The sequence below is a fragment of the Strix aluco genome, chromosome 19 (genome assembly GCF_031877795.1).
Source record: "Strix aluco isolate bStrAlu1 chromosome 19, bStrAlu1.hap1, whole genome shotgun sequence".
In the NCBI taxonomy this organism is placed as follows: domain Eukaryota; kingdom Metazoa; phylum Chordata; class Aves; order Strigiformes; family Strigidae; genus Strix; species Strix aluco.
Window position 1 is genome coordinate 3,647,681 of NC_133949.1, and position 20,109 is coordinate 3,667,789.

Genomic DNA, 20,109 nt, shown 5'->3' on the forward strand with positions numbered 1-20,109 from the left:
GGGGCAGCGCCTCCCCCGGGCCGTGGCTGAAGGGGAGAGGCCGCACTGTGAGGTCACAGAGGCCTGCGGTGCCACGCCGGGGTGTGTAGTGCTGTTGCCAGGCAACACATCAGATGTGCCAGCAGCTGCAGTAGCAGCAACACTGTGCACATGCAGGTGAAGGGGACCATGGCTCCCACACTGATCCTCGTCCTGCTGCTAGTGGCCCTGCGAGCCCAGGGTGCCGGGGCTGCTCCATGGCAAGCGCGGGGATTAGGTAGGTGGGCAGATGAGGGCCAACGCCCAGCCCTGGCAGCGTGGGGCAGCACCCACTGCACCTCGGGCTGACAGCGGGGCTGGGGTCATGGTGGGGCAGGGCCGGCAGAGCCGCAGGGCCGGGCTGGGCCGAGCGAGCTGTGTCCAGCTCCACGGGCAGCGGGAGGCAGATGCCCTGTACGGAGGCGCAGGGGGCTTCCTTTGCTGCAGGGGCCTTTCCCGGGTGGACGGTGGGACTGGGAGCAGCAGTGAGAAAGTGTCCCTGGAGCCGGCCCTGTGCCGCCTGCCCCAGGGCAGCCTTGCCCCGGTCTGCGTGTCAGGGCCCGGCAGCACGGCAGCAGCCGGGCAATAGCCCTCGGGAGCACTTCTTCCCCAGGCCGGGCACAGCCACGTCCGGGGGGTTTGTGTCTCTGCCGTTCCCCGGCTGGACCCCAGCTTTCAGCCTCGGGGACGTCCCTCCTGGGGAGGTGTCCACTGGGGAAAACAGGAGCATTCCTGCTCCAGCCCTGCAACGCTCTCCCCGCTCTCCCCGGGCCAGCCCGGGTCACCATGGGACACACAGCCCCAGCCCACAGCCCGGGGAACAGACGGGGCAGCGCTGGGGCAGCCTCTCCCTGGTCACTGGGCTCTTCTCCGTCAGATAGGTGAACAATAACGTCTTCACGTGGGCGCCTTTTCTGCCCAGAAAACGTGTCCCAGGAAGAAATGCCCAGGGGCCATACATGTATACATCCGGTCCTTGAGGGCTGTTGCACAGGGCCTGGAAACAGTATTTTGAAAGGCTCCAGGTGCAGCTAACAGGTCACCCCGGCCCCTCTGCACCTCTGGAAATGTCCACCCACGTCTGGGTCCCATGGCATCACCTGACCCCCTCCAGTCACTGCAGGTCAGTGGCAAAGGAGCTCACAACCTCTCACGGGAATGTGCTTGATTACAGCTGTGCCCGAAGCCAACGGCCACCCGACGGCTCGGCCGGATCTTGTCTCGGGGCCTGGAGGCGATCGCACAGGTATGTCCCCTGAATGAGTGAGCACTTAGGTTTTAATATTCCGTTCTTGTGAAATTTCAGTTAACGCTCTCTTGGCCCACGCTCAGCCGAGCAGAAGAGGGGCAGAGAGGGACTGGCTTGGGCTCGGAGATGTGAGCACTCTGCCTTGCGAAGGTGTCTGTGCCAGCCTCTCCGGCCCTGCGCTGCTTCCAGTGCCTGCTGCAAGGCCAGCGGTGAGCTTGTTGGGGTTGAGTTTAGAGCTGGTGCGAGCTCCAGGGAGTCCTTTCTCCCAACACCTCCGTGCATGTCTTGTTTTAGATCCTCCTGCTCCAGGCACCCAGTACCTGTCTGCACAGCGCTCCTGATGGAGGGGGGGGATGAGTGCCACGGAGCACTCCCGTGTTGGAAGTGCCTTCGCGGCCGTTCAGACCTGCAGAGGTGTATTGAAATAGCTCATGGGAGCTTCTCTGTTCTGTCTGTTCACAGACGTGGCTGGAGGCGATCACTATCCTGTTTCCCAGCTGGGTTCCAGGGGGGACGCTCAGGGAGATGGCACGGGTACGTCACGGCTTTTGAATTCCTCTGAGAGCCGCCGGCTCAAAGCCCAGATGTGAGCGAGGCGTCTCTCGCGGCTCTGAGAACGTGGACCTGCACTGTGTGTGCCGTGCCATTGCGTGATCCGCTCGTATGTTCTGCTGCTCGGTCATGACGGTGTATGATGGAAATTCTCGTGGGTGTTTGGTTGCAGATGTGGGTACAGGGAAGGCTTTTCCAGCTCCTCATCCGGATCCTGCGCTGGCACTTCCCTGGCGTCGCAGGGGCGAGTTTTCTTGGCTGACTCCACAGACGACACACTTGTTTTCAATATTGTATTTGTGAGAAATTTAACTTTGGACTTTCCATTCAGGTCCTCAAAGAGCAAAGTACATCTCTCAAACAGGAAAACCCTCCCAGTGGACCTCAGAAGTCATGCAGAGAATTCTGAAGGAGCTGGACAGGACCACCCGAGCCCACGGTGGGTGTCTGTCCCTGTTAAGCAGAAGCCTTGTCAAGCTGAGGTTTTAGATGCGTGGATGGACAAGCCGTAGCCTGCACAGTAGGAAGGGGCCGCTCAGAGCCTCACTGCAGTGACACTCAGTTACAGGCCTTGTGGGCGCTGGCGAGCTGCAGACATGGTCGAGTCTCTGGTGGCAGTTGGGGTTCCAGCCGAGCCCCAGGAACAGCTGCTGCCCCAGTTACAGCCTTACTGGGGCCAGAGCTGTTCTGGGCAGACGGTGGTGTCCAGCTGGCAGGAGCTGGTGGGACTCACCGCCTTGAGTGGGTGAGGAGCTGATGGCTGCTCAGTGCTGAGAGGGCAGCACATTGCCAGTCCCCAGAGGGGAGAGCGCAGAGGATGCGCAGGCAGCGTGGGGCAGCACCCGCTGCACCTTGGGCTGACAGCGGGGCTGGGGTCGTGGTGGAGCAGGGCCGGCAGAACCGCAGGGCCGGGCTGGGCCGAGCGAGCTGTGTCCAGCTCCGTGGGCAGCAGGAGGCAGATGCCCTGAACGGAGGCGCAGGGGGCTGCCTCCGCTGCGGGGGCCTTTTCCGGGTGGACGGTGGTACTGGGAGCAGCAGTGAGAAAGTGTCCCTGGAGCCGGCCCTGTGCCACCTGCCCCGGGGCAGCGCCTCCCCCGGGCCGTGGCTGAAGGGGAGAGGCCGCACTGTGAGGTCACAGAGGCCTGCGGTGCCACGCCGGGGTGTGTAGTGCTGTTGCCAGGCAACACATCAGATGTGCCAGCAGCTGCAGTAGCAGCAACACTGTGCACATGCAGGTGAAGGGGACCATGGCTCCCACACTGATCCTCGTCCTGCTGCTAGTGGCCCTGCGAGCCCAGGGTGCCGGGGCTGCTCCATGGCAAGCGCGGGGATTAGGTAGGTGGGCAGATGAGGGCCAACGCCCAGCCCTGGCAGTGTGGGGCAGCACCCACTGCACCTCGGGCTGACAGCAGGGCTGGGGTCATGGTGGGGCAGGGCCGGCAGAGCCGCAGGGCCGGGCTGGGCCGAGCGAGCTGTGTCCAGCTCCGCGGGCAGTGGGAGGCAGATGCCCTGTACGGAGGCGCAGGGGGCTGCCTTTGCTGCAGGGGCCTTTCCCGGGTGGACGGTGGGACTGGGAGCAGCAGTGAGAAAGTGTCCCTGGAGCCGGCCCTGTGCCGCCTGCCCCAGGGCAGCCTTGCCCCGGTCTGCGTGTCAGGGCCCGGCAGCACGGCAGCAGCCGGGCAATAGCCCTCGGGAGCACTTCTTCCCCAGGCCGGGCACAGCCACGTCCGGGGGGTTTGTGTCTCTGCCGTTCCCCGGCTGGACCCCAGCTTTCAGCCTCGGGGACGTCCCTCCTGGGGAGGTGTCCACAGGGGAAAACAGGAGCATTCCTGCTCCAGCCCTGCAACGCTCTCCCCGCTCTCCCCGGGCCAGCCCGGGTCACCACGGGACACACAGCCCCAGCCCACAGCCCGGGGAACAGACGGGGCAGCGCTGGGGCAGCCTCTCCCTGGTCACTGGGCTCTTCTCCGTCAGATAGGTGAACAATAACGTCTTCACGTGGGCGCCTTTTCTGCCCAGAAAACGTGTCCCAGGAAGAAATGCCCAGGGGCCATACATGTATACATCCGGTCCTTGAGGGCTGTTGCACAGGGCCTGGAAACAGTATTTTGAAAGGCTCCAGGTGCAGCTAACAGGTCACCCCGGCCCCTCTGCACCTCTGGAAATGTCCACCCACGTCTGGGTCCCATGGCATCACCTGACCCCCTCCAGTCACTGCAGGTCAGTGGCAAAGGAGCTCACAACCTCTCACGGGAATGTGCTTGATTACAGCTGTGCCCGAAGCCAACGGCCACCCGACGGCTCGGCCGGATCTTGTCTCGGGGCCTGGAGGCGATCGCACAGGTATGTCCCCTGAATGAGTGAGCACTTAGGTTTTAATATTCCGTTCTTGTGAAATTTCAGTTAACGCTCTCTTGGCCCACGCTCAGCCGAGCAGAAGAGGGGCAGAGAGGGACTGGCTTGGGCTCGGAGATGTGAGCACTCTGCCTTGCGAAGGTGTCTGTGCCAGCCTCTCCGGCCCTGCGCTGCTTCCAGTGCCTGCTGCAAGGCCAGCGGTGAGCTTGTTGGGGTTGAGTTTAGAGCTGGTGCGAGCTCCAGGGAGTCCTTTCTCCCAACACCTCCGTGCATGTCTTGTTTTAGATCCTCCTGCTCCAGGCACCCAGTACCTGTCTGCACAGCGCTCCTGATGGAGGGGGGGGATGAGTGCCACGGAGCACTCCCGTGTTGGAAGTGCCTTCGCGGCCGTTCAGACCTGCAGAGGTGTATTGAAATAGCTCATGGGAGCTTCTCTGTTCTGTCTGTTCACAGACGTGGCTGGAGGCGATCACTATCCTGTTTCCCAGCTGGGTTCCAGGGGGGACGCTCAGGGAGATGGCACGGGTACGTCACGGCTTTTGAATTCCTCTGAGAGCCGCCGGCTCAAAGCCCAGATGTGAGCGAGGCGTCTCTCGCGGCTCTGAGAACGTGGACCTGCACTGTGTGTGCCGTGCCATTGCGTGATCCGCTCGTATGTTCTGCTGCTCGGTCATGACGGTGTATGATGGAAATTCTCGTGGGTGTTTGGTTGCAGATGTGGGTACAGGGAAGGCTTTTCCAGCTCCTCATCCGGATCCTGCGCTGGCACTTCCCTGGCGTCGCAGGGGCGAGTTTTCTTGGCTGACTCCACAGACGACACACTTGTTTTCAATATTGTATTTGTGAGAAATTTAACTTTGGACTTTCCATTCAGGTCCTCAAAGAGCAAAGTACATCTCTCAAACAGGAAAACCCTCCCAGTGGACCTCAGAAGTCATGCAGAGAATTCTGAAGGAGCTGGACAGGACCACCCGAGCCCACGGTGGGTGTCTGTCCCTGTTAAGCAGAAGCCTTGTCAAGCTGAGGTTTTAGATGCGTGGATGGACAAGCCGTAGCCTGCACAGTAGGAAGGGGCCGCTCAGAGCCTCACTGCAGTGACACTCAGTTACAGGCCTTGTGGGCGCTGGCGAGCTGCAGACATGGTCGAGTCTCTGGTGGCAGTTGGGGTTCCAGCCGAGCCCCAGGAACAGCTGCTGCCCCAGTTACAGCCTTACTGGGGCCAGAGCTGTTCTGGGCAGACGGTGGTGTCCAGCTGGCAGGAGCTGGTGGGACTCACCGCCTTGAGTGGGTGAGGAGCTGATGGCTGCTCAGTGCTGAGAGGGCAGCACATTGCCAGTCCCCAGAGGGGAGAGCGCAGAGGATGCGCAGGCAGCGTGGGGCAGCACCCGCTGCACCTTGGGCTGACAGCGGGGCTGGGGTCGTGGTGGAGCAGGGCCGGCAGAACCGCAGGGCCGGGCTGGGCCGAGCGAGCTGTGTCCAGCTCCGTGGGCAGCAGGAGGCAGATGCCCTGAACGGAGGCGCAGGGGGCTGCCTCCGCTGCGGGGGCCTTTTCCGGGTGGACGGTGGTACTGGGAGCAGCAGTGAGAAAGTGTCCCTGGAGCCGGCCCTGTGCCACCTGCCCCGGGGCAGCGCCTCCCCCGGGCCGTGGCTGAAGGGGAGAGGCCGCACTGTGAGGTCACAGAGGCCTGCGGTGCCACGCCGGGGTGTGTAGTGCTGTTGCCAGGCAACACATCAGATGTGCCAGCAGCTGCAGTAGCAGCAACACTGTGCACATGCAGGTGAAGGGGACCATGGCTCCCACACTGATCCTCGTCCTGCTGCTAGTGGCCCTGCGAGCCCAGGGTGCCGGGGCTGCTCCATGGCAAGCGCGGGGATTAGGTAGGTGGGCAGATGAGGGCCAACGCCCAGCCCTGGCAGTGTGGGGCAGCACCCACTGCACCTCGGGCTGACAGCAGGGCTGGGGTCATGGTGGGGCAGGGCCGGCAGAGCCGCAGGGCCGGGCTGGGCCGAGCGAGCTGTGTCCAGCTCCGCGGGCAGCGGGAGGCAGATGCCCTGTACGGAGGCGCAGGGGGCTGCCTTTGCTGCAGGGGCCTTTCCCGGGTGGACGGTGGGACTGGGAGCAGCAGTGAGAAAGTGTCCCTGGAGCCGGCCCTGTGCCGCCTGCCCCAGGGCAGCCTTGCCCCGGTCTGCGTGTCAGGGCCCGGCAGCACGGCAGCAGCCGGGCAATAGCCCTCGGGAGCACTTCTTCCCCAGGCCGGGCACAGCCACGTCCGGGGGGTTTGTGTCTCTGCCGTTCCCCGGCTGGACCCCAGCTTTCAGCCTCGGGGACGTCCCTCCTGGGGAGGTGTCCACTGGGGAAAACAGGAGCATTCCTGCTCCAGCCCTGCAACGCTCTCCCCGCTCTCCCCGGGCCAGCCCGGGTCACCACGGGACACACAGCCCCAGCCCACAGCCCGGGGAACAGACGGGGCAGCGCTGGGGCAGCCTCTCCCTGGTCACTGGGCTCTTCTCCGTCAGATAGGTGAACAATAACGTCTTCACGTGGGCGCCTTTTCTGCCCAGAAAACGTGTCCCAGGAAGAAATGCCCAGGGGCCATACATGTATACATCCGGTCCTTGAGGGCTGTTGCACAGGGCCTGGAAACAGTATTTTGAAAGGCTCCAGGTGCAGCTAACAGGTCACCCCGGCCCCTCTGCACCTCTGGAAATGTCCACCCACGTCTGGGTCCCATGGCATCACCTGACCCCCTCCAGTCACTGCAGGTCAGTGGCAAAGGAGCTCACAACCTCTCACGGGAATGTGCTTGATTACAGCTGTGCCCGAAGCCAACGGCCACCCGACGGCTCGGCCGGATCTTGTCTCGGGGCCTGGAGGCGATCGCACAGGTATGTCCCCTGAATGAGTGAGCACTTAGGTTTTAATATTCCGTTCTTGTGAAATTTCAGTTAACGCTCTCTTGGCCCACGCTCAGCCGAGCAGAAGAGGGGCAGAGAGGGACTGGCTTGGGCTCGGAGATGTGAGCACTCTGCCTTGCGAAGGTGTCTGTGCCAGCCTCTCCGGCCCTGCGCTGCTTCCAGTGCCTGCTGCAAGGCCAGCGGTGGGCTTGTTGGGGTTGAGTTTAGAGCTGGTGCGAGCTCCAGGGAGTCCTTTCTCCCAACACCTCCGTGCATGTCTTGTTTTAGATCCTCCTGCTCCAGGCACCCAGTACCTGTCTGCACAGCGCTCCTGATGGAGGGGGGGGATGAGTGCCACGGAGCACTCCCGTGTTGGAAGTGCCTTCACGGCCGTTCAGACCTGCAGAGGTGTATTGAAATAGCTCATGGGAGCTTCTCTGTTCTGTCTGTTCACAGACGTGGCTGGAGGCGATCACTATCCTGTTTCCCAGCTGGGTTCCAGGGGGGACGCTCAGGGAGATGGCACGGGTACGTCACGGCTTTTGAATTCCTCTGAGAGCCGCCGGCTCAAAGCCCAGATGTGAGCGAGGCGTCTCTCGCGGCTCTGAGAACGTGGACCTGCACTGTGTGTGCCGTGCCATTGCGTGATCCGCTCGTATGTTCTGCTGCTCGGTCATGACGGTGTATGATGGAAATTCTCGTGGGTGTTTGGTTGCAGATGTGGGTACAGGGAAGGCTTTTCCAGCTCCTCATCCGGATCCTGCGCTGGCACTTCCCTGGCGTCGCAGGGGCGAGTTTTCTTGGCTGACTCCACAGACGACACACTTGTTTTCAATATTGTATTTGTGAGAAATTTAACTTTGGACTTTCCATTCAGGTCCTCAAAGAGCAAAGTACATCTCTCAAACAGGAAAACCCTCCCAGTGGACCTCAGAAGTCATGCAGAGAATTCTGAAGGAGCTGGACAGGACCACCCGAGCCCACGGTGGGTGTCTGTCCCTGTTAAGCAGAAGCCTTGTCAAGCTGAGGTTTTAGATGCGTGGATGGACAAGCCGTAGCCTGCACAGTAGGAAGGGGCCGCTCAGAGCCTCACTGCAGTGACACTCAGTTACAGGCCTTGTGGGCGCTGGCGAGCTGCAGACATGGTCGAGTCTCTGGTGGCAGTTGGGGTTCCAGCCGAGCCCCAGGAACAGCTGCTGCCCCAGTTACAGCCTTACTGGGGCCAGAGCTGTTCTGGGCAGACGGTGGTGTCCAGCTGGCAGGAGCTGGTGGGACTCACCGCCTTGAGTGGGTGAGGAGCTGATGGCTGCTCAGTGCTGAGAGGGCAGCACATTGCCAGTCCCCAGAGGGGAGAGCGCAGAGGATGCGCAGGCAGCGTGGGGCAGCACCCGCTGCACCTTGGGCTGACAGCGGGGCTGGGGTCGTGGTGGAGCAGGGCCGGCAGAACCGCAGGGCCGGGCTGGGCCGAGCGAGCTGTGTCCAGCTCCGTGGGCAGCAGGAGGCAGATGCCCTGAACGGAGGCGCAGGGGGCTGCCTCCGCTGCGGGGGCCTTTTCCGGGTGGACGGTGGTACTGGGAGCAGCAGTGAGAAAGTGTCCCTGGAGCCGGCCCTGTGCCACCTGCCCCGGGGCAGCGCCTCCCCCGGGCCGTGGCTGAAGGGGAGAGGCCGCACTGTGAGGTCACAGAGGCCTGCGGTGCCACGCCGGGGTGTGTAGTGCTGTTGCCAGGCAACACATCAGATGTGCCAGCAGCTGCAGTAGCAGCAACACTGTGCACATGCAGGTGAAGGGGACCATGGCTCCCACACTGATCCTCGTCCTGCTGCTAGTGGCCCTGCGAGCCCAGGGTGCCGGGGCTGCTCCATGGCAAGCGCGGGGATTAGGTAGGTGGGCAGATGAGGGCCAACGCCCAGCCCTGGCAGTGTGGGGCAGCACCCACTGCACCTCGGGCTGACAGCAGGGCTGGGGTCATGGTGGGGCAGGGCCGGCAGAGCCGCAGGGCCGGGCTGGGCCGAGCGAGCTGTGTCCAGCTCCGCGGGCAGCGGGAGGCAGATGCCCTGTACGGAGGCGCAGGGGGCTGCCTTTGCTGCAGGGGCCTTTCCCGGGTGGACGGTGGGACTGGGAGCAGCAGTGAGAAAGTGTCCCTGGAGCCGGCCCTGTGCCGCCTGCCCCAGGGCAGCCTTGCCCCGGTCTGCGTGTCAGGGCCCGGCAGCACGGCAGCAGCCGGGCAATAGCCCTCGGGAGCACTTCTTCCCCAGGCCGGGCACAGCCACGTCCGGGGGGTTTGTGTCTCTGCCGTTCCCCGGCTGGACCCCAGCTTTCAGCCTCGGGGACGTCCCTCCTGGGGAGGTGTCCACTGGGGAAAACAGGAGCATTCCTGCTCCAGCCCTGCAACGCTCTCCCCGCTCTCCCCGGGCCAGCCCGGGTCACCACGGGACACACAGCCCCAGCCCACAGCCCGGGGAACAGACGGGGCAGCGCTGGGGCAGCCTCTCCCTGGTCACTGGGCTCTTCTCCGTCAGATAGGTGAACAATAACGTCTTCACGTGGGCGCCTTTTCTGCCCAGAAAACGTGTCCCAGGAAGAAATGCCCAGGGGCCATACATGTATACATCCGGTCCTTGAGGGCTGTTGCACAGGGCCTGGAAACAGTATTTTGAAAGGCTCCAGGTGCAGCTAACAGGTCACCCCGGCCCCTCTGCACCTCTGGAAATGTCCACCCACGTCTGGGTCCCATGGCATCACCTGACCCCCTCCAGTCACTGCAGGTCAGTGGCAAAGGAGCTCACAACCTCTCACGGGAATGTGCTTGATTACAGCTGTGCCCGAAGCCAACGGCCACCCGACGGCTCGGCCGGATCTTGTCTCGGGGCCTGGAGGCGATCGCACAGGTATGTCCCCTGAATGAGTGAGCACTTAGGTTTTAATATTCCGTTCTTGTGAAATTTCAGTTAACGCTCTCTTGGCCCACGCTCAGCCGAGCAGAAGAGGGGCAGAGAGGGACTGGCTTGGGCTCAGAGATGTGAGCACTCTGCCTTGCGAAGGTGTCTGTGCCAGCCTCTCCGGCCCTGCGCTGCTTCCAGTGCCTGCTGCAAGGCCAGCGGTGGGCTTGTTGGGGTTGAGTTTAGAGCTGGTGCGAGCTCCAGGGAGTCCTTTCTCCCAACACCTCCGTGCATGTCTTGTTTTAGATCCTCCTGCTCCAGGCACCCAGTACCTGTCTGCACAGCGCTCCTGATGGAGGGGGGGGATGAGTGCCACGGAGCACTCCCGTGTTGGAAGTGCCTTCGCGGCCGTTCAGACCTGCAGAGGTGTATTGAAATAGCTCATGGGAGCTTCTCTGTTCTGTCTGTTCACAGACGTGGCTGGAGGCGATCACTATCCTGTTTCCCAGCTGGGTTCCAGGGGGGACGCTCAGGGAGATGGCACGGGTACGTCACGGCTTTTGAATTCCTCTGAGAGCCGCCGGCTCAAAGCCCAGATGTGAGCGAGGCGTCTCTCGCGGCTCTGAGAACGTGGACCTGCACTGTGTGTGCCGTGCCATTGCGTGATCCGCTCGTATGTTCTGCTGCTCGGTCATGACGGTGTATGATGGAAATTCTCGTGGGTGTTTGGTTGCAGATGTGGGTACAGGGAAGGCTTTTCCAGCTCCTCATCCGGATCCTGCGCTGGCGCTTCCCTGGCGTCGCAGGGGTAAGTAGTCAGTCTTGGCTGACTCCACAGACGACACACTTGTTTTCAATATTGTATTTGTGAGAAATTTAACTTTGGACTTTCCATTCAGGTCCTCAAAGAGCAAAGTATAACTCTGAAACAGGAAAACCCTCCCAGTGGGCCTCAGAAGTCGTCCAGAGAATTCTGAAGGAGCTGCACAGGACCACCCGAGCCCACGGTGGGTGTCTGTCCCTGTTAAGCAGAAGCCTTGTCAAGCTGAGGTTTTAGATGCGTGGATGGACAAGCCGTAGCCTGCACAGTAGGAAGGGGCCGCTCAGAGCCTCACTGCAGTGACACTCAGTTACAGGCCTTGTGGGCGCTGGCGAGCTGCAGACATGGTCGAGTCTCTGGTGGCAGTTGGGGTTCCAGCCGAGCCCCAGGAACAGCTGCTGCCCCAGTTACAGCCTTACTGGGGCCAGAGCTGTTCTGGGCAGACGGTGGTGTCCAGCTGGCAGGAGCTGGTGGGACTCACCGCCTTGAGTGGGTGAGGGACTTGCCGAGGATCTGATTGCTGCTCAGTGCTGAGAGGGCAGCACCTTGCCAGTCCCCAGAGGGGAGAGCGCAGAGGATGCGCAGGCAGCGTGGGGCAGCACCCACTGCACCTCGGGCTGACAGTGGGGCTGGGGTCGTGGTGGGGCAGGGCTGGCAGAGCCACAGGGCCGGGCTGGGCCGAGCGAGCTGTGTCCAGCTCCGCGGGCAGCGGGAGGCAGATGCCCTGTAGGGAGGCGCAGGGGGCTGCCTTTGCTGCAGGGGCCTTTCCCAGGTGGACGGTGGGACTGGGAGCAGCAGTGAGAAAGTGTCCCTGGAGCCGGCCCTGTGCCACCTGCCCCAGGGCAGCCTTGCCCCGGTCTGCGTGTCAGGGCCCGGCAGCACGGCAGCAGCCGGGCAATAGCCCTCGGGAGCACTTCTTCCCCAGGCCGGGCACAGCCACGTCCGGGGGGTTTGTGTCTCTGCCGTTCCCCGGCTGGACCCCAGCTTTCAGCCTCGGGGACGTCCCTCCTGGGGAGGTGTCCACTGGGGAAAACAGGAGCATTCCTGCTCCAGCCCTGCAATGCTCTCCCCGCTCTCCCCAGGCCAGCCCGGGTCACCATGGGACACACAGCCCCAGCCCACAGCCCGGGGAACAGACGGGGCAGCGCTGGGGCAGCCTCTCCCTGGTCACTGGGCTCTTCTCCGTCAGATAGGTGAACAATAACGTCTTCACGTGGGCGCCTTTTCTGCCCAGAAAACGTGTCCCAGGAAGAAATGCCCAGGGGCCATACATGTATACATCCGGTCCTTGAGGGCTGTTGCACAGGGCCTGGAAACAGTATTTTGAAAGGCTCCAGGTGCAGCTAACAGGTCACCCCGGCCCCTCTGCACCTCTGGAAATGTCCACCCACGTCTGGGTCCCATGGCATCACCTGACCCCCTCCAGTCACTGCAGGTCAGTGGCAAAGGAGCTCACAACCTCTCACGGGAATGTGCTTGATTACAGCTGTGTCCGAAGCCAAAGGCCACCCGACGGCTCGGCCGGATCTTGTCTCGGGGCCTGGAGGCGATCGCACAGGTATGTCCCCTGAATGAGTGAGCACTTAGGTTTTAATATTCCGTTCTTGTGAAATTTCAGTTAACGCTCTCTTGGCCCACGCTCAGCCGAGCAGAAGAGGGGCAGAGAGGGACTGGCTTGGGCTCAGAGATGTGAGCACTCTGCCTTGCGAAGGTGTCTGTGCCAGCCTCTCCGGCCCTGCGCTGCTTCCAGTGCCTGCTGCAAGGCCAGCGGTGGGCTTGTTGGGGTTGAGTTTAGAGCTGGTGCGAGCTCCAGGGAGTCCTTTCTCCCAACACCTCCGTGCATGTCTTGTTTTAGATCCTCCTGCTCCAGGCACCCAGTACCTGTCTGCACAGCGCTCCTGATGGAGGGGGGGGATGAGTGCCACGGAGCACTCCCGTGTTGGAAGTGCCTTCGCGGCCGTTCAGACCTGCAGAGGTGTATTGAAATAGCTCATGGGAGCTTCTCTGTTCTGTCTGTTCACAGACGTGGCTGGAGGCGATCACTATCCTGTTTCCCAGCTGGGTTCCAGGGGGGACGCTCAGGGAGATGGCACGGGTACGTCACGGCTTTTGAATTCCTCTGAGAGCCGCCAGCTCAAAGCCCAGATGTGAGCGAGGCGTCTCTCGCGGCTCTGAGAACGTGGACCTGCACTGTGTGTGCCGTGCCATTGCGTGATCCGCTCGTATGTTCTGCTGCTCGGTCATGACGGTGTATGATGGAAATTCTCGTGGGTGTTTGGTTGCAGATGTGGGTACAGGGAAGGCTTTTCCAGCTCCTCATCCGGATCCTGCGCTGGCACTTCCCTGGCGTCGCAGGGGCGAGTTTTCTTGGCTGACTCCACAGACGACACACTTGTTTTCAATATTGTATTTGTGAGAAATTTAACTTTGGACTTTCCATTCAGGTCCTCAAAGAGCAAAGTATAACTCTGAAACAGGAAAACCCTCCCAGTGGGCCTCAGAAGTCGTCCAGAGAATTCTGAAGGAGCTGCACAGGACCACCCGAGCCCACGGTGGGTGTCTGTCCCTGTTAAGCAGAAGCCTTGTCAAGCTGAGGTTTTAGATGCGTGGATGGACAAGCCGTAGCCTGCACAGTAGGAAGGGGCCGCTCAGAGCCTCACTGCAGTGACACTCAGTTACAGGCCTTGTGGGCGCTGGCGAGCTGCAGACATGGTCGAGTCTCTGGTGGCAGTTGGGGTTCCAGCCGAGCCCCAGGAACAGCTGCTGCCCCAGTTACAGCCTTACTGGGGCCAGAGCTGTTCTGGGCAGACGGTGGTGTCCAGCTGGCAGGAGCTGGTGGGACTCACCGCCTTGAGTGGGTGAGGGACTTGCCGAGGATCTGATTGCTGCTCAGTGCTGAGAGGGCAGCACCTTGCCAGTCCCCAGAGGGGAGAGCGCAGAGGATGCGCAGGCAGCGTGGGGCAGCACCCACTGCACCTCGGGCTGACAGTGGGGCTGGGGTCGTGGTGGGGCAGGGCTGGCAGAGCCACAGGGCCGGGCTGGGCCGAGCGAGCTGTGTCCAGCTCCGCGGGCAGCGGGAGGCAGATGCCCTGTAGGGAGGCGCAGGGGGCTGCCTTTGCTGCAGGGGCCTTTCCCAGGTGGACGGTGGGACTGGGAGCAGCAGTGAGAAAGTGTCCCTGGAGCCGGCCCTGTGCCACCTGCCCCAGGGCAGCCTTGCCCCGGTCTGCGTGTCAGGGCCCGGCAGCACGGCAGCAGCCGGGCAATAGCCCTCGGGAGCACTTCTTCCCCAGGCCGGGCACAGCCACGTCCGGGGGGTTTGTGTCTCTGCCGTTCCCCGGCTGGACCCCAGCTTTCAGCCTCGGGGACGTCCCTCCTGGGGAGGTGTCCACTGGGGAAAACAGGAGCATTCCTGCTCCAGCCCTGCAATGCTCTCCCCGCTCTCCCCAGGCCAGCCCGGGTCACCATGGGACACACAGCCCCAGCCCACAGCCCGGGGAACAGACGGGGCAGCGCTGGGGCAGCCTCTCCCTGGTCACTGGGCTCTTCTCCGTCAGATAGGTGAACAATAACGTCTTCACGTGGGCGCCTTTTCTGCCCAGAAAACGTGTCCCAGGAAGAAATGCCCAGGGGCCATACATGTATACATCCGGTCCTTGAGGGCTGTTGCACAGGGCCTGGAAACAGTATTTTGAAAGGCTCCAGGTGCAGCTAACAGGTCACCCCGGCCCCTCTGCACCTCTGGAAATGTCCACCCACGTCTGGGTCCCATGGCATCACCTGACCCCCTCCAGTCACTGCAGGTCAGTGGCAAAGGAGCTCACAACCTCTCACGGGAATGTGCTTGATTACAGCTGTGTCCGAAGCCAAAGGCCACCCAACGGCTCGGCCGGATCTTGTCTCGGGGCCTGGAGGCGATCGCACAGGTATGTCCCCTGAATGAGTGAGCACTTAGGTTTTAATATTCCGTTCTTGTGAAATTTCAGTTAACGCTCTCTTGGCCCACGCTCAGCCGAGCAGAAGAGGGGCAGAGAGGGACTGGCTTGGGCTCAGAGATGTGAGCACTCTGCCTTGCGAAGGTGTCTGTGCCAGCCTCTCCGGCCCTGCGCTGCTTCCAGTGCCTGCTGCAAGGCCAGCGGTGGGCTTGTTGGGGTTGAGTTTAGAGCTGGTGCGAGCTCCAGGGAGTCCTTTCTCCCAACACCTCCGTGCATGTCTTGTTTTAGATCCTCCTGCTCCAGGCACCCAGTACCTGTCTGCACAGCGCTCCTGATGGAGGGGGGGGATGAGTGCCACGGAGCACTCCCGTGTTGGAAGTGCCTTCGCGGCCGTTCAGACCTGCAGAGGTGTATTGAAATAGCTCATGGGAGCTTCTCTGTTCTGTCTGTTCACAGACGTGGCTGGAGGCGATCACTATCCTGTTTCCCAGCTGGGTTCCAGGGGGGACGCTCAGGGAGATGGCACGGGTACGTCACGGCTTTTGAATTCCTCTGAGAGCCGCCGGCTCAAAGCCCAGATGTGAGCGAGGCGTCTCTCGCGGCTCTGAGAACGTGGACCTGCACTGTGTGTGCCGTGCCATTGCGTGATCCGCTCGTATGTTCTGCTGCTCGGTCATGACGGTGTATGATGGAAATTCTCGTGGGTGTTTGGTTGCAGATGTGGGTACAGGGAAGGCTTTTCCAGCTCCTCATCCGGATCCTGCGCTGGCACTTCCCTGGCGTCGCAGGGGCGAGTTTTCTTGGCTGACTCCACAGACGACACACTTGTTTTCAATATTGTATTTGTGAGAAATTTAACTTTGGACTTTCCATTCAGGTCCTCAAAGAGCAAAGTATAACTCTGAAACAGGAAAACCCTCCCAGTGGGCCTCAGAAGTCGTCCAGAGAATTCTGAAGGAACTGCACAGGACCACCCGAGCCCACGGTGGGTGTCTGTCCCTGTTAAGCAGAAGCCTTGTCAAGCTGAGGTTTTAGATGCGTGGATGGACAAGCCGTAGCCTGCACAGTAGGAAGGGGCCGCTCAGAGCCTCACTGCAGTGACACTCAGTTACAGGCCTTGTGGGCGCTGGCGAGCTGCAGACATGGTCGAGTCTCTGGTGGCAGTTGGGGTTCCAGCCGAGCCCCAGGAACAGCTGCTGCCCCAGTTACAGCCTTACTGGGGCCAGAGCTGTTCTGGGCAGACGGTGGTGTCCAGCTGGCAGGAGCTGGTGGGACTCACGCCTTGAGTGGGTGAGGGACTTGCCGAGGTTCTGATGGCTGCTCAGTGCTGAGAGGGCAGCACCCTGCCAGTCCCCGGAGGGGAGAGCGCAGAGGGTGCGCAGGCAGCTGGGGGCCGCTGAGAGCAGCAGACACTGCCAGGGCTGCAGGTCTGCCCTGGCCAGGGTCGGAGCAACCCCAGCTTCAGATCCTTAGCATTGTGAATGTATTTTGGGAAGTACTGCCCTTGGAAGACGTCATCTTCCTGAAGGGGAACAGTTCCTTTGACTTAATCTGACCTTCTTTCTTTCTAAAGGGATGAACGGTGAACCTGTGGAGAAGGAGGCATTTCGGGAAGGAGGCAGCCAGGCAGCGCCAGCCTCTGACGAAAGAACAGGGGCAATGCAATCAACGGGCGTGGCAGGTAATTGCTGTCCTTTGTTCTCCCAGTGTCATACATCCAAACCTCTCCCTGTCTGCAGGCTCTGCCCCCAGTGCCCGCTACTGCACACCCTGTCAGCAGCACAACCCACAACTGTTAGTGCAGAGCAAGTGTTTTAAAAGAAGCCGGGGGGTGGAGTTTTTTGCCAGAGACACACACACTCGTAACCCTCTGTGGATGCAGAAAGACGCTCACCTCCCAGCACAGCCCATCACAGGAATTTCAGGACTTTGCCAGTTGGGGAACAAGAGCATCTCAGACACGTTCAGCAGACAGTGGGAAATGTGACTCTTAATCAAATGGGCCTCCCGCAACACCTGCATCCCAGAGCTTGCTGTGGGTGCCTGGAGGCCCCAGGCACAGCAGAGGGGGATCCCTGCTGTGACCTGAGGGCCAAAGGGGTGCACTGACAGATCAGGCACAGGCTTAGAGGGAACCTGCCCCATCCTTCCGCACCCTCTATGCCTGAGCCATGACCTTTGTCTGAGGCATTACCTTTCTCTGACTCTTGGCAGTGCTGAAAACTGGAGGCACGTGAGCAGTACCCACACTGGAGAAAAGGCGAAGTGGGAGAGCGAGGCTCAGGCCTCTCCCAAGAGGGCCTGAGTCTGTCCCCTCGGGCTGTGGGTGCTGGGCTGGGGAGGGAGAGCTGGGGGGGCGCGCCCTGATGCAGGGATGTTTTCTGTCCCTCTCGCTCAAAGGGGCGATTGCTGTGCTCCCCCACACGCTCTCCATCTGGCCCGATGACTTCAGTTCAGAGGGACGACTTGTCCCAAAGGGCCAGAGGGAGCCTCCGTGCAGCAGCACTAGCAAGCCTCGGAGACTGACGGTGGGCAAGCGCCAAAGGAATTGTGCGCAGATGGGAAAGGTGACCAAGAAAGGGGAGGAACCCCTGACACTGGGAAAACTCAATTATGGCCACCCCAGAGTGTAGGCAAAGCTGAGAGGAGAAAGGGACGCTCCAGAGTGCATTGATGTGCAATGGCTTTGGGAGTTGCCTTTCTTCTGCTGAAACCAAGGAAACATCACAGCCCCAGGACAGTCACTGGCTCAGAGTTGCTGACAAAGGGAGAAGGAACTGGCCCTGGCCATGTCAGACCTCCTGTGAGATGACCAGTCATGTGCGGGACACACTAACGCACAGAATTGTTCCTCCAGGAACGGACGGCAAGAGTAGACCAAATGCCACGGATCATAAAAATCCCTGGACGCACATCATAAAAGACACCCTGCGTGGTGTGGGCCTCATTCTGGCTTCCGTGATCTCCTTCTGTGTGGTCCATGTGTGCATGAAGTTAAAACGGTGAGTGTTGGCAAACTTCTGTCTCAGATGGCTGTTCTATTAGCCGTGAAGCATGTAGAGGTGGGGTATTCTGGAGTGCCGAGTTAGTCACTGGCCAAACTCTACTGAGATTTCTGCTGCAAGAAGTTGGAACTGCCCTCTCAATTCATGGGCACTATTTTCTGAACCCCCTTCTTCCTGTTGCAAGTGTTACTTAAAAGCAACCCTCCCCCAGCAAGAGCAGACCCAGTGACAGAGGTAGGCAGGGCAAGGTCAGGAAGAAGAGCAGTGAGGAAGGGCGTTGCCATGGAAAGGGAGCAGCACAATAGTGACATCTCCCTGCCAGTGAACCTCCCGGCGGAAATCACCGTGTTAGGCGAAGCTGTAAACCCCACATGTTCCCCTCGGCCAAGGTGTCCCGGCAGCTCAGACCGTGATGATGAACCTTCCCAGCTCTCAGCCTGGCTTTGGAGCAGGAGGGTCGGTCTGTCCCATCTGCGCCCAAATGCTGCCAGCGTGCGTGTTCTCAGCACAGGCCCCCAGGGGTTTTGTCTGTGCAGAGGTCTGCATCTCTTTGGATAAGTGTTCTGAAGAGAGGATGGAGGGCCCCTCCCCTCCCTGAGAGCCGAGGCTGCCCCTTGTCTGGGCAGGGACGGGCAGGGGAGCCGCGTGCTGGTCTCTGGCAGCACCAGGAGCCAGGAGAACAGGAGGCTCTCCTGGCCCCGCAGGGCCGTGCCCAGCTCTGGTCCCCTCGCTCTGCTGGGGTCAGGTCTCCTTCCCGGCACGTGCAGAGCAGCCAGGTCAGGATGGTGAGGGCGGAGAGGAGATGAGCCCAGGGCAGGCCAGCAGAGCCCCAGCCGAGGGGTGAGGGGCACCCCATTTTCTGCACAGAGCTCTCTGTGCCCACGGCTCCCGTGTGCAGCTGGGTGCCCACACTCCACGGGGTGCCCAGTGCTGCCCCACACCCTCGCACCCGCCCTCAATCAGGCCTCAGCAGTCTCCTCTCTCTGCAGGTGCCTCACCAAAACTTCGGGATCCCAACCACCAGCACCGTCCCTCCCACCTGAACAGCCGGACTGTCCACTGGAGCAACTCTACCACGGTGCCAACCCGTTCAGGATCTTCTCTACATATCTCTGCTGCCTGCCTTCAAGCCATCAAGTCTGTGACAGAAAAAGGCACTTTCACATATACTGGCCCAACATTTCCAACTCCCTGCCGCAGGGGAGCAATTGTTTGTGTTGGCTGTTGAGTTCTCCGAGAAATAGGGGTATACATTACAATGTCTGATGGTCCTTCCCCCACATCCTCTATTCCGCTACTGTCTGGTTCCCCCACCTGTTCCCTGTTCTCTTGGCTCTTGAATCCTTTCTCTCCTAAGAGGGGATATATCTAACTCTGGTCCTTCATCCTCTTTGGGAGTTATTTTCTTTAAACACTCCTTTTCATGGGTACATTCAGAACAACACTTTTTCACCTTCTTATCATCAGAAGTCATGGCCATTACCAAATTATCTTTACTAGTTATCTTACATTCTTCCTGCCAATCCATTCTTCGTCTTAAATAAAAGAATAAATCTACATATGGTACTTCACTCCTGTGATAGACAGTAAACTGTTTGTTCATCAAATTCCATTAAAGATACTGGGAGCTCGTGACATGTTATTCCATAAACTATGTAGGCCTAAGCTTAATCTTAACTATTACACTGTGTAACGACTAACTGACTGCAAGTGCTTATCTAAGTTGAAATGCTGAAGCAAGGACTCCTACTATGCAAAAGACTGAAAAGAGGGAGAAAGGGAAGAAGGACAAAGGGGAGAAAGACAAAGGGGAGAAGAAGAAGAAAAAAAAGGGGGTAGTGTCTATATTCTGTAAGATATAAACAAAAGCTTTGTGAGCCACTCTCAGGAAAGCAGGAAATACAAGGAGTTGGTGACGTGAGGAAGACCCGGATGGAGCGACCCCCTAGCTGCAAAGTGCGCAGACACAGGGTACACCTCTCAGAGAGACCCGATACCGGAAGGCGGAGGATATAAAAAAGACGGACCCTCGGGAAGTGAGCGCGCGCCGTTGGTGGAGCAAGGACTCCCCGGCCGCCCAGCGCTGTTTTGCTTGTTGCCGCTTGCTAAATAAACAATTGAAATTTTGATTGGCTCTGACTCACATCAATTTGAGAAATCTACTTATAACAACTCCATTTTCCTTCCCTCCTGCAGAACAGCATTAACTGCAGGATGGTGTCATAATTCAATGTCCCATGCACAGGCCATTTCTCCTGACTCTCCAGTGTATACAAAGGCCACCAATGATTACAATATCCAATCATCTGACTTTTTCGTAAATCCTCATGTAAATCTCCCCAGTGTGCCAATAAACATCCTAACGGGGAGTTTTTCGGAATTTTATCATTTGCAGCCAAATTG

At 60.1% G+C, this 20,109-nt stretch overlaps 1 protein-coding gene across 1 annotated transcript; it reads left to right on the forward strand.

Annotated features, from left to right (window-relative positions):
* Window positions 1–1,631: 1,631 nt before the first annotated feature.
* Window positions 1,632–19,692, forward strand: LOC141932311 (uncharacterized). The gene is made up of 18 exons (XM_074845709.1): window positions 1,632–1,801; window positions 2,151–2,258; window positions 4,091–4,162; window positions 4,628–4,699; window positions 5,049–5,156; window positions 6,989–7,060; window positions 7,526–7,597; window positions 7,947–8,054; window positions 9,887–9,958; window positions 10,424–10,495; window positions 10,686–10,757; window positions 10,849–10,956; window positions 14,621–14,692; window positions 15,158–15,229; window positions 15,579–15,686; window positions 16,275–16,382; window positions 17,559–17,703; window positions 18,696–19,692. The coding sequence occupies exons 1-18, from the start codon at window positions 1,699–1,701 to the stop codon at window positions 18,970–18,972; spliced, it is 1,821 nt and encodes a 606-aa protein (XP_074701810.1). The 5' UTR covers window positions 1,632–1,698; the 3' UTR covers window positions 18,973–19,692.
* Window positions 19,693–20,109: the final 417 nt, after the last annotated feature.

What these genes read in the sequence shown, in the direction of transcription:
- LOC141932311 (XM_074845709.1), top strand. Translation starts at nt 1,699, where the DNA reads ATGGGAGCTTCTCTGTTCTGTCTGTTCACAGACGTGGCTGGAGGCGAT. An exon ending in CAGGACCACCCGAGCCCACG is followed by an intron (nt 15,687 to 16,274) that starts GTGGGTGTCTGT and finishes TTCTTTCTAAAG; the next exon opens with GGATGAACGGTGAACCTGTG. An exon ending in GTGTGCATGAAGTTAAAACG is followed by an intron (nt 17,704 to 18,695) that starts GTGAGTGTTGGC and finishes CTCTCTCTGCAG; the next exon opens with GTGCCTCACCAAAACTTCGG.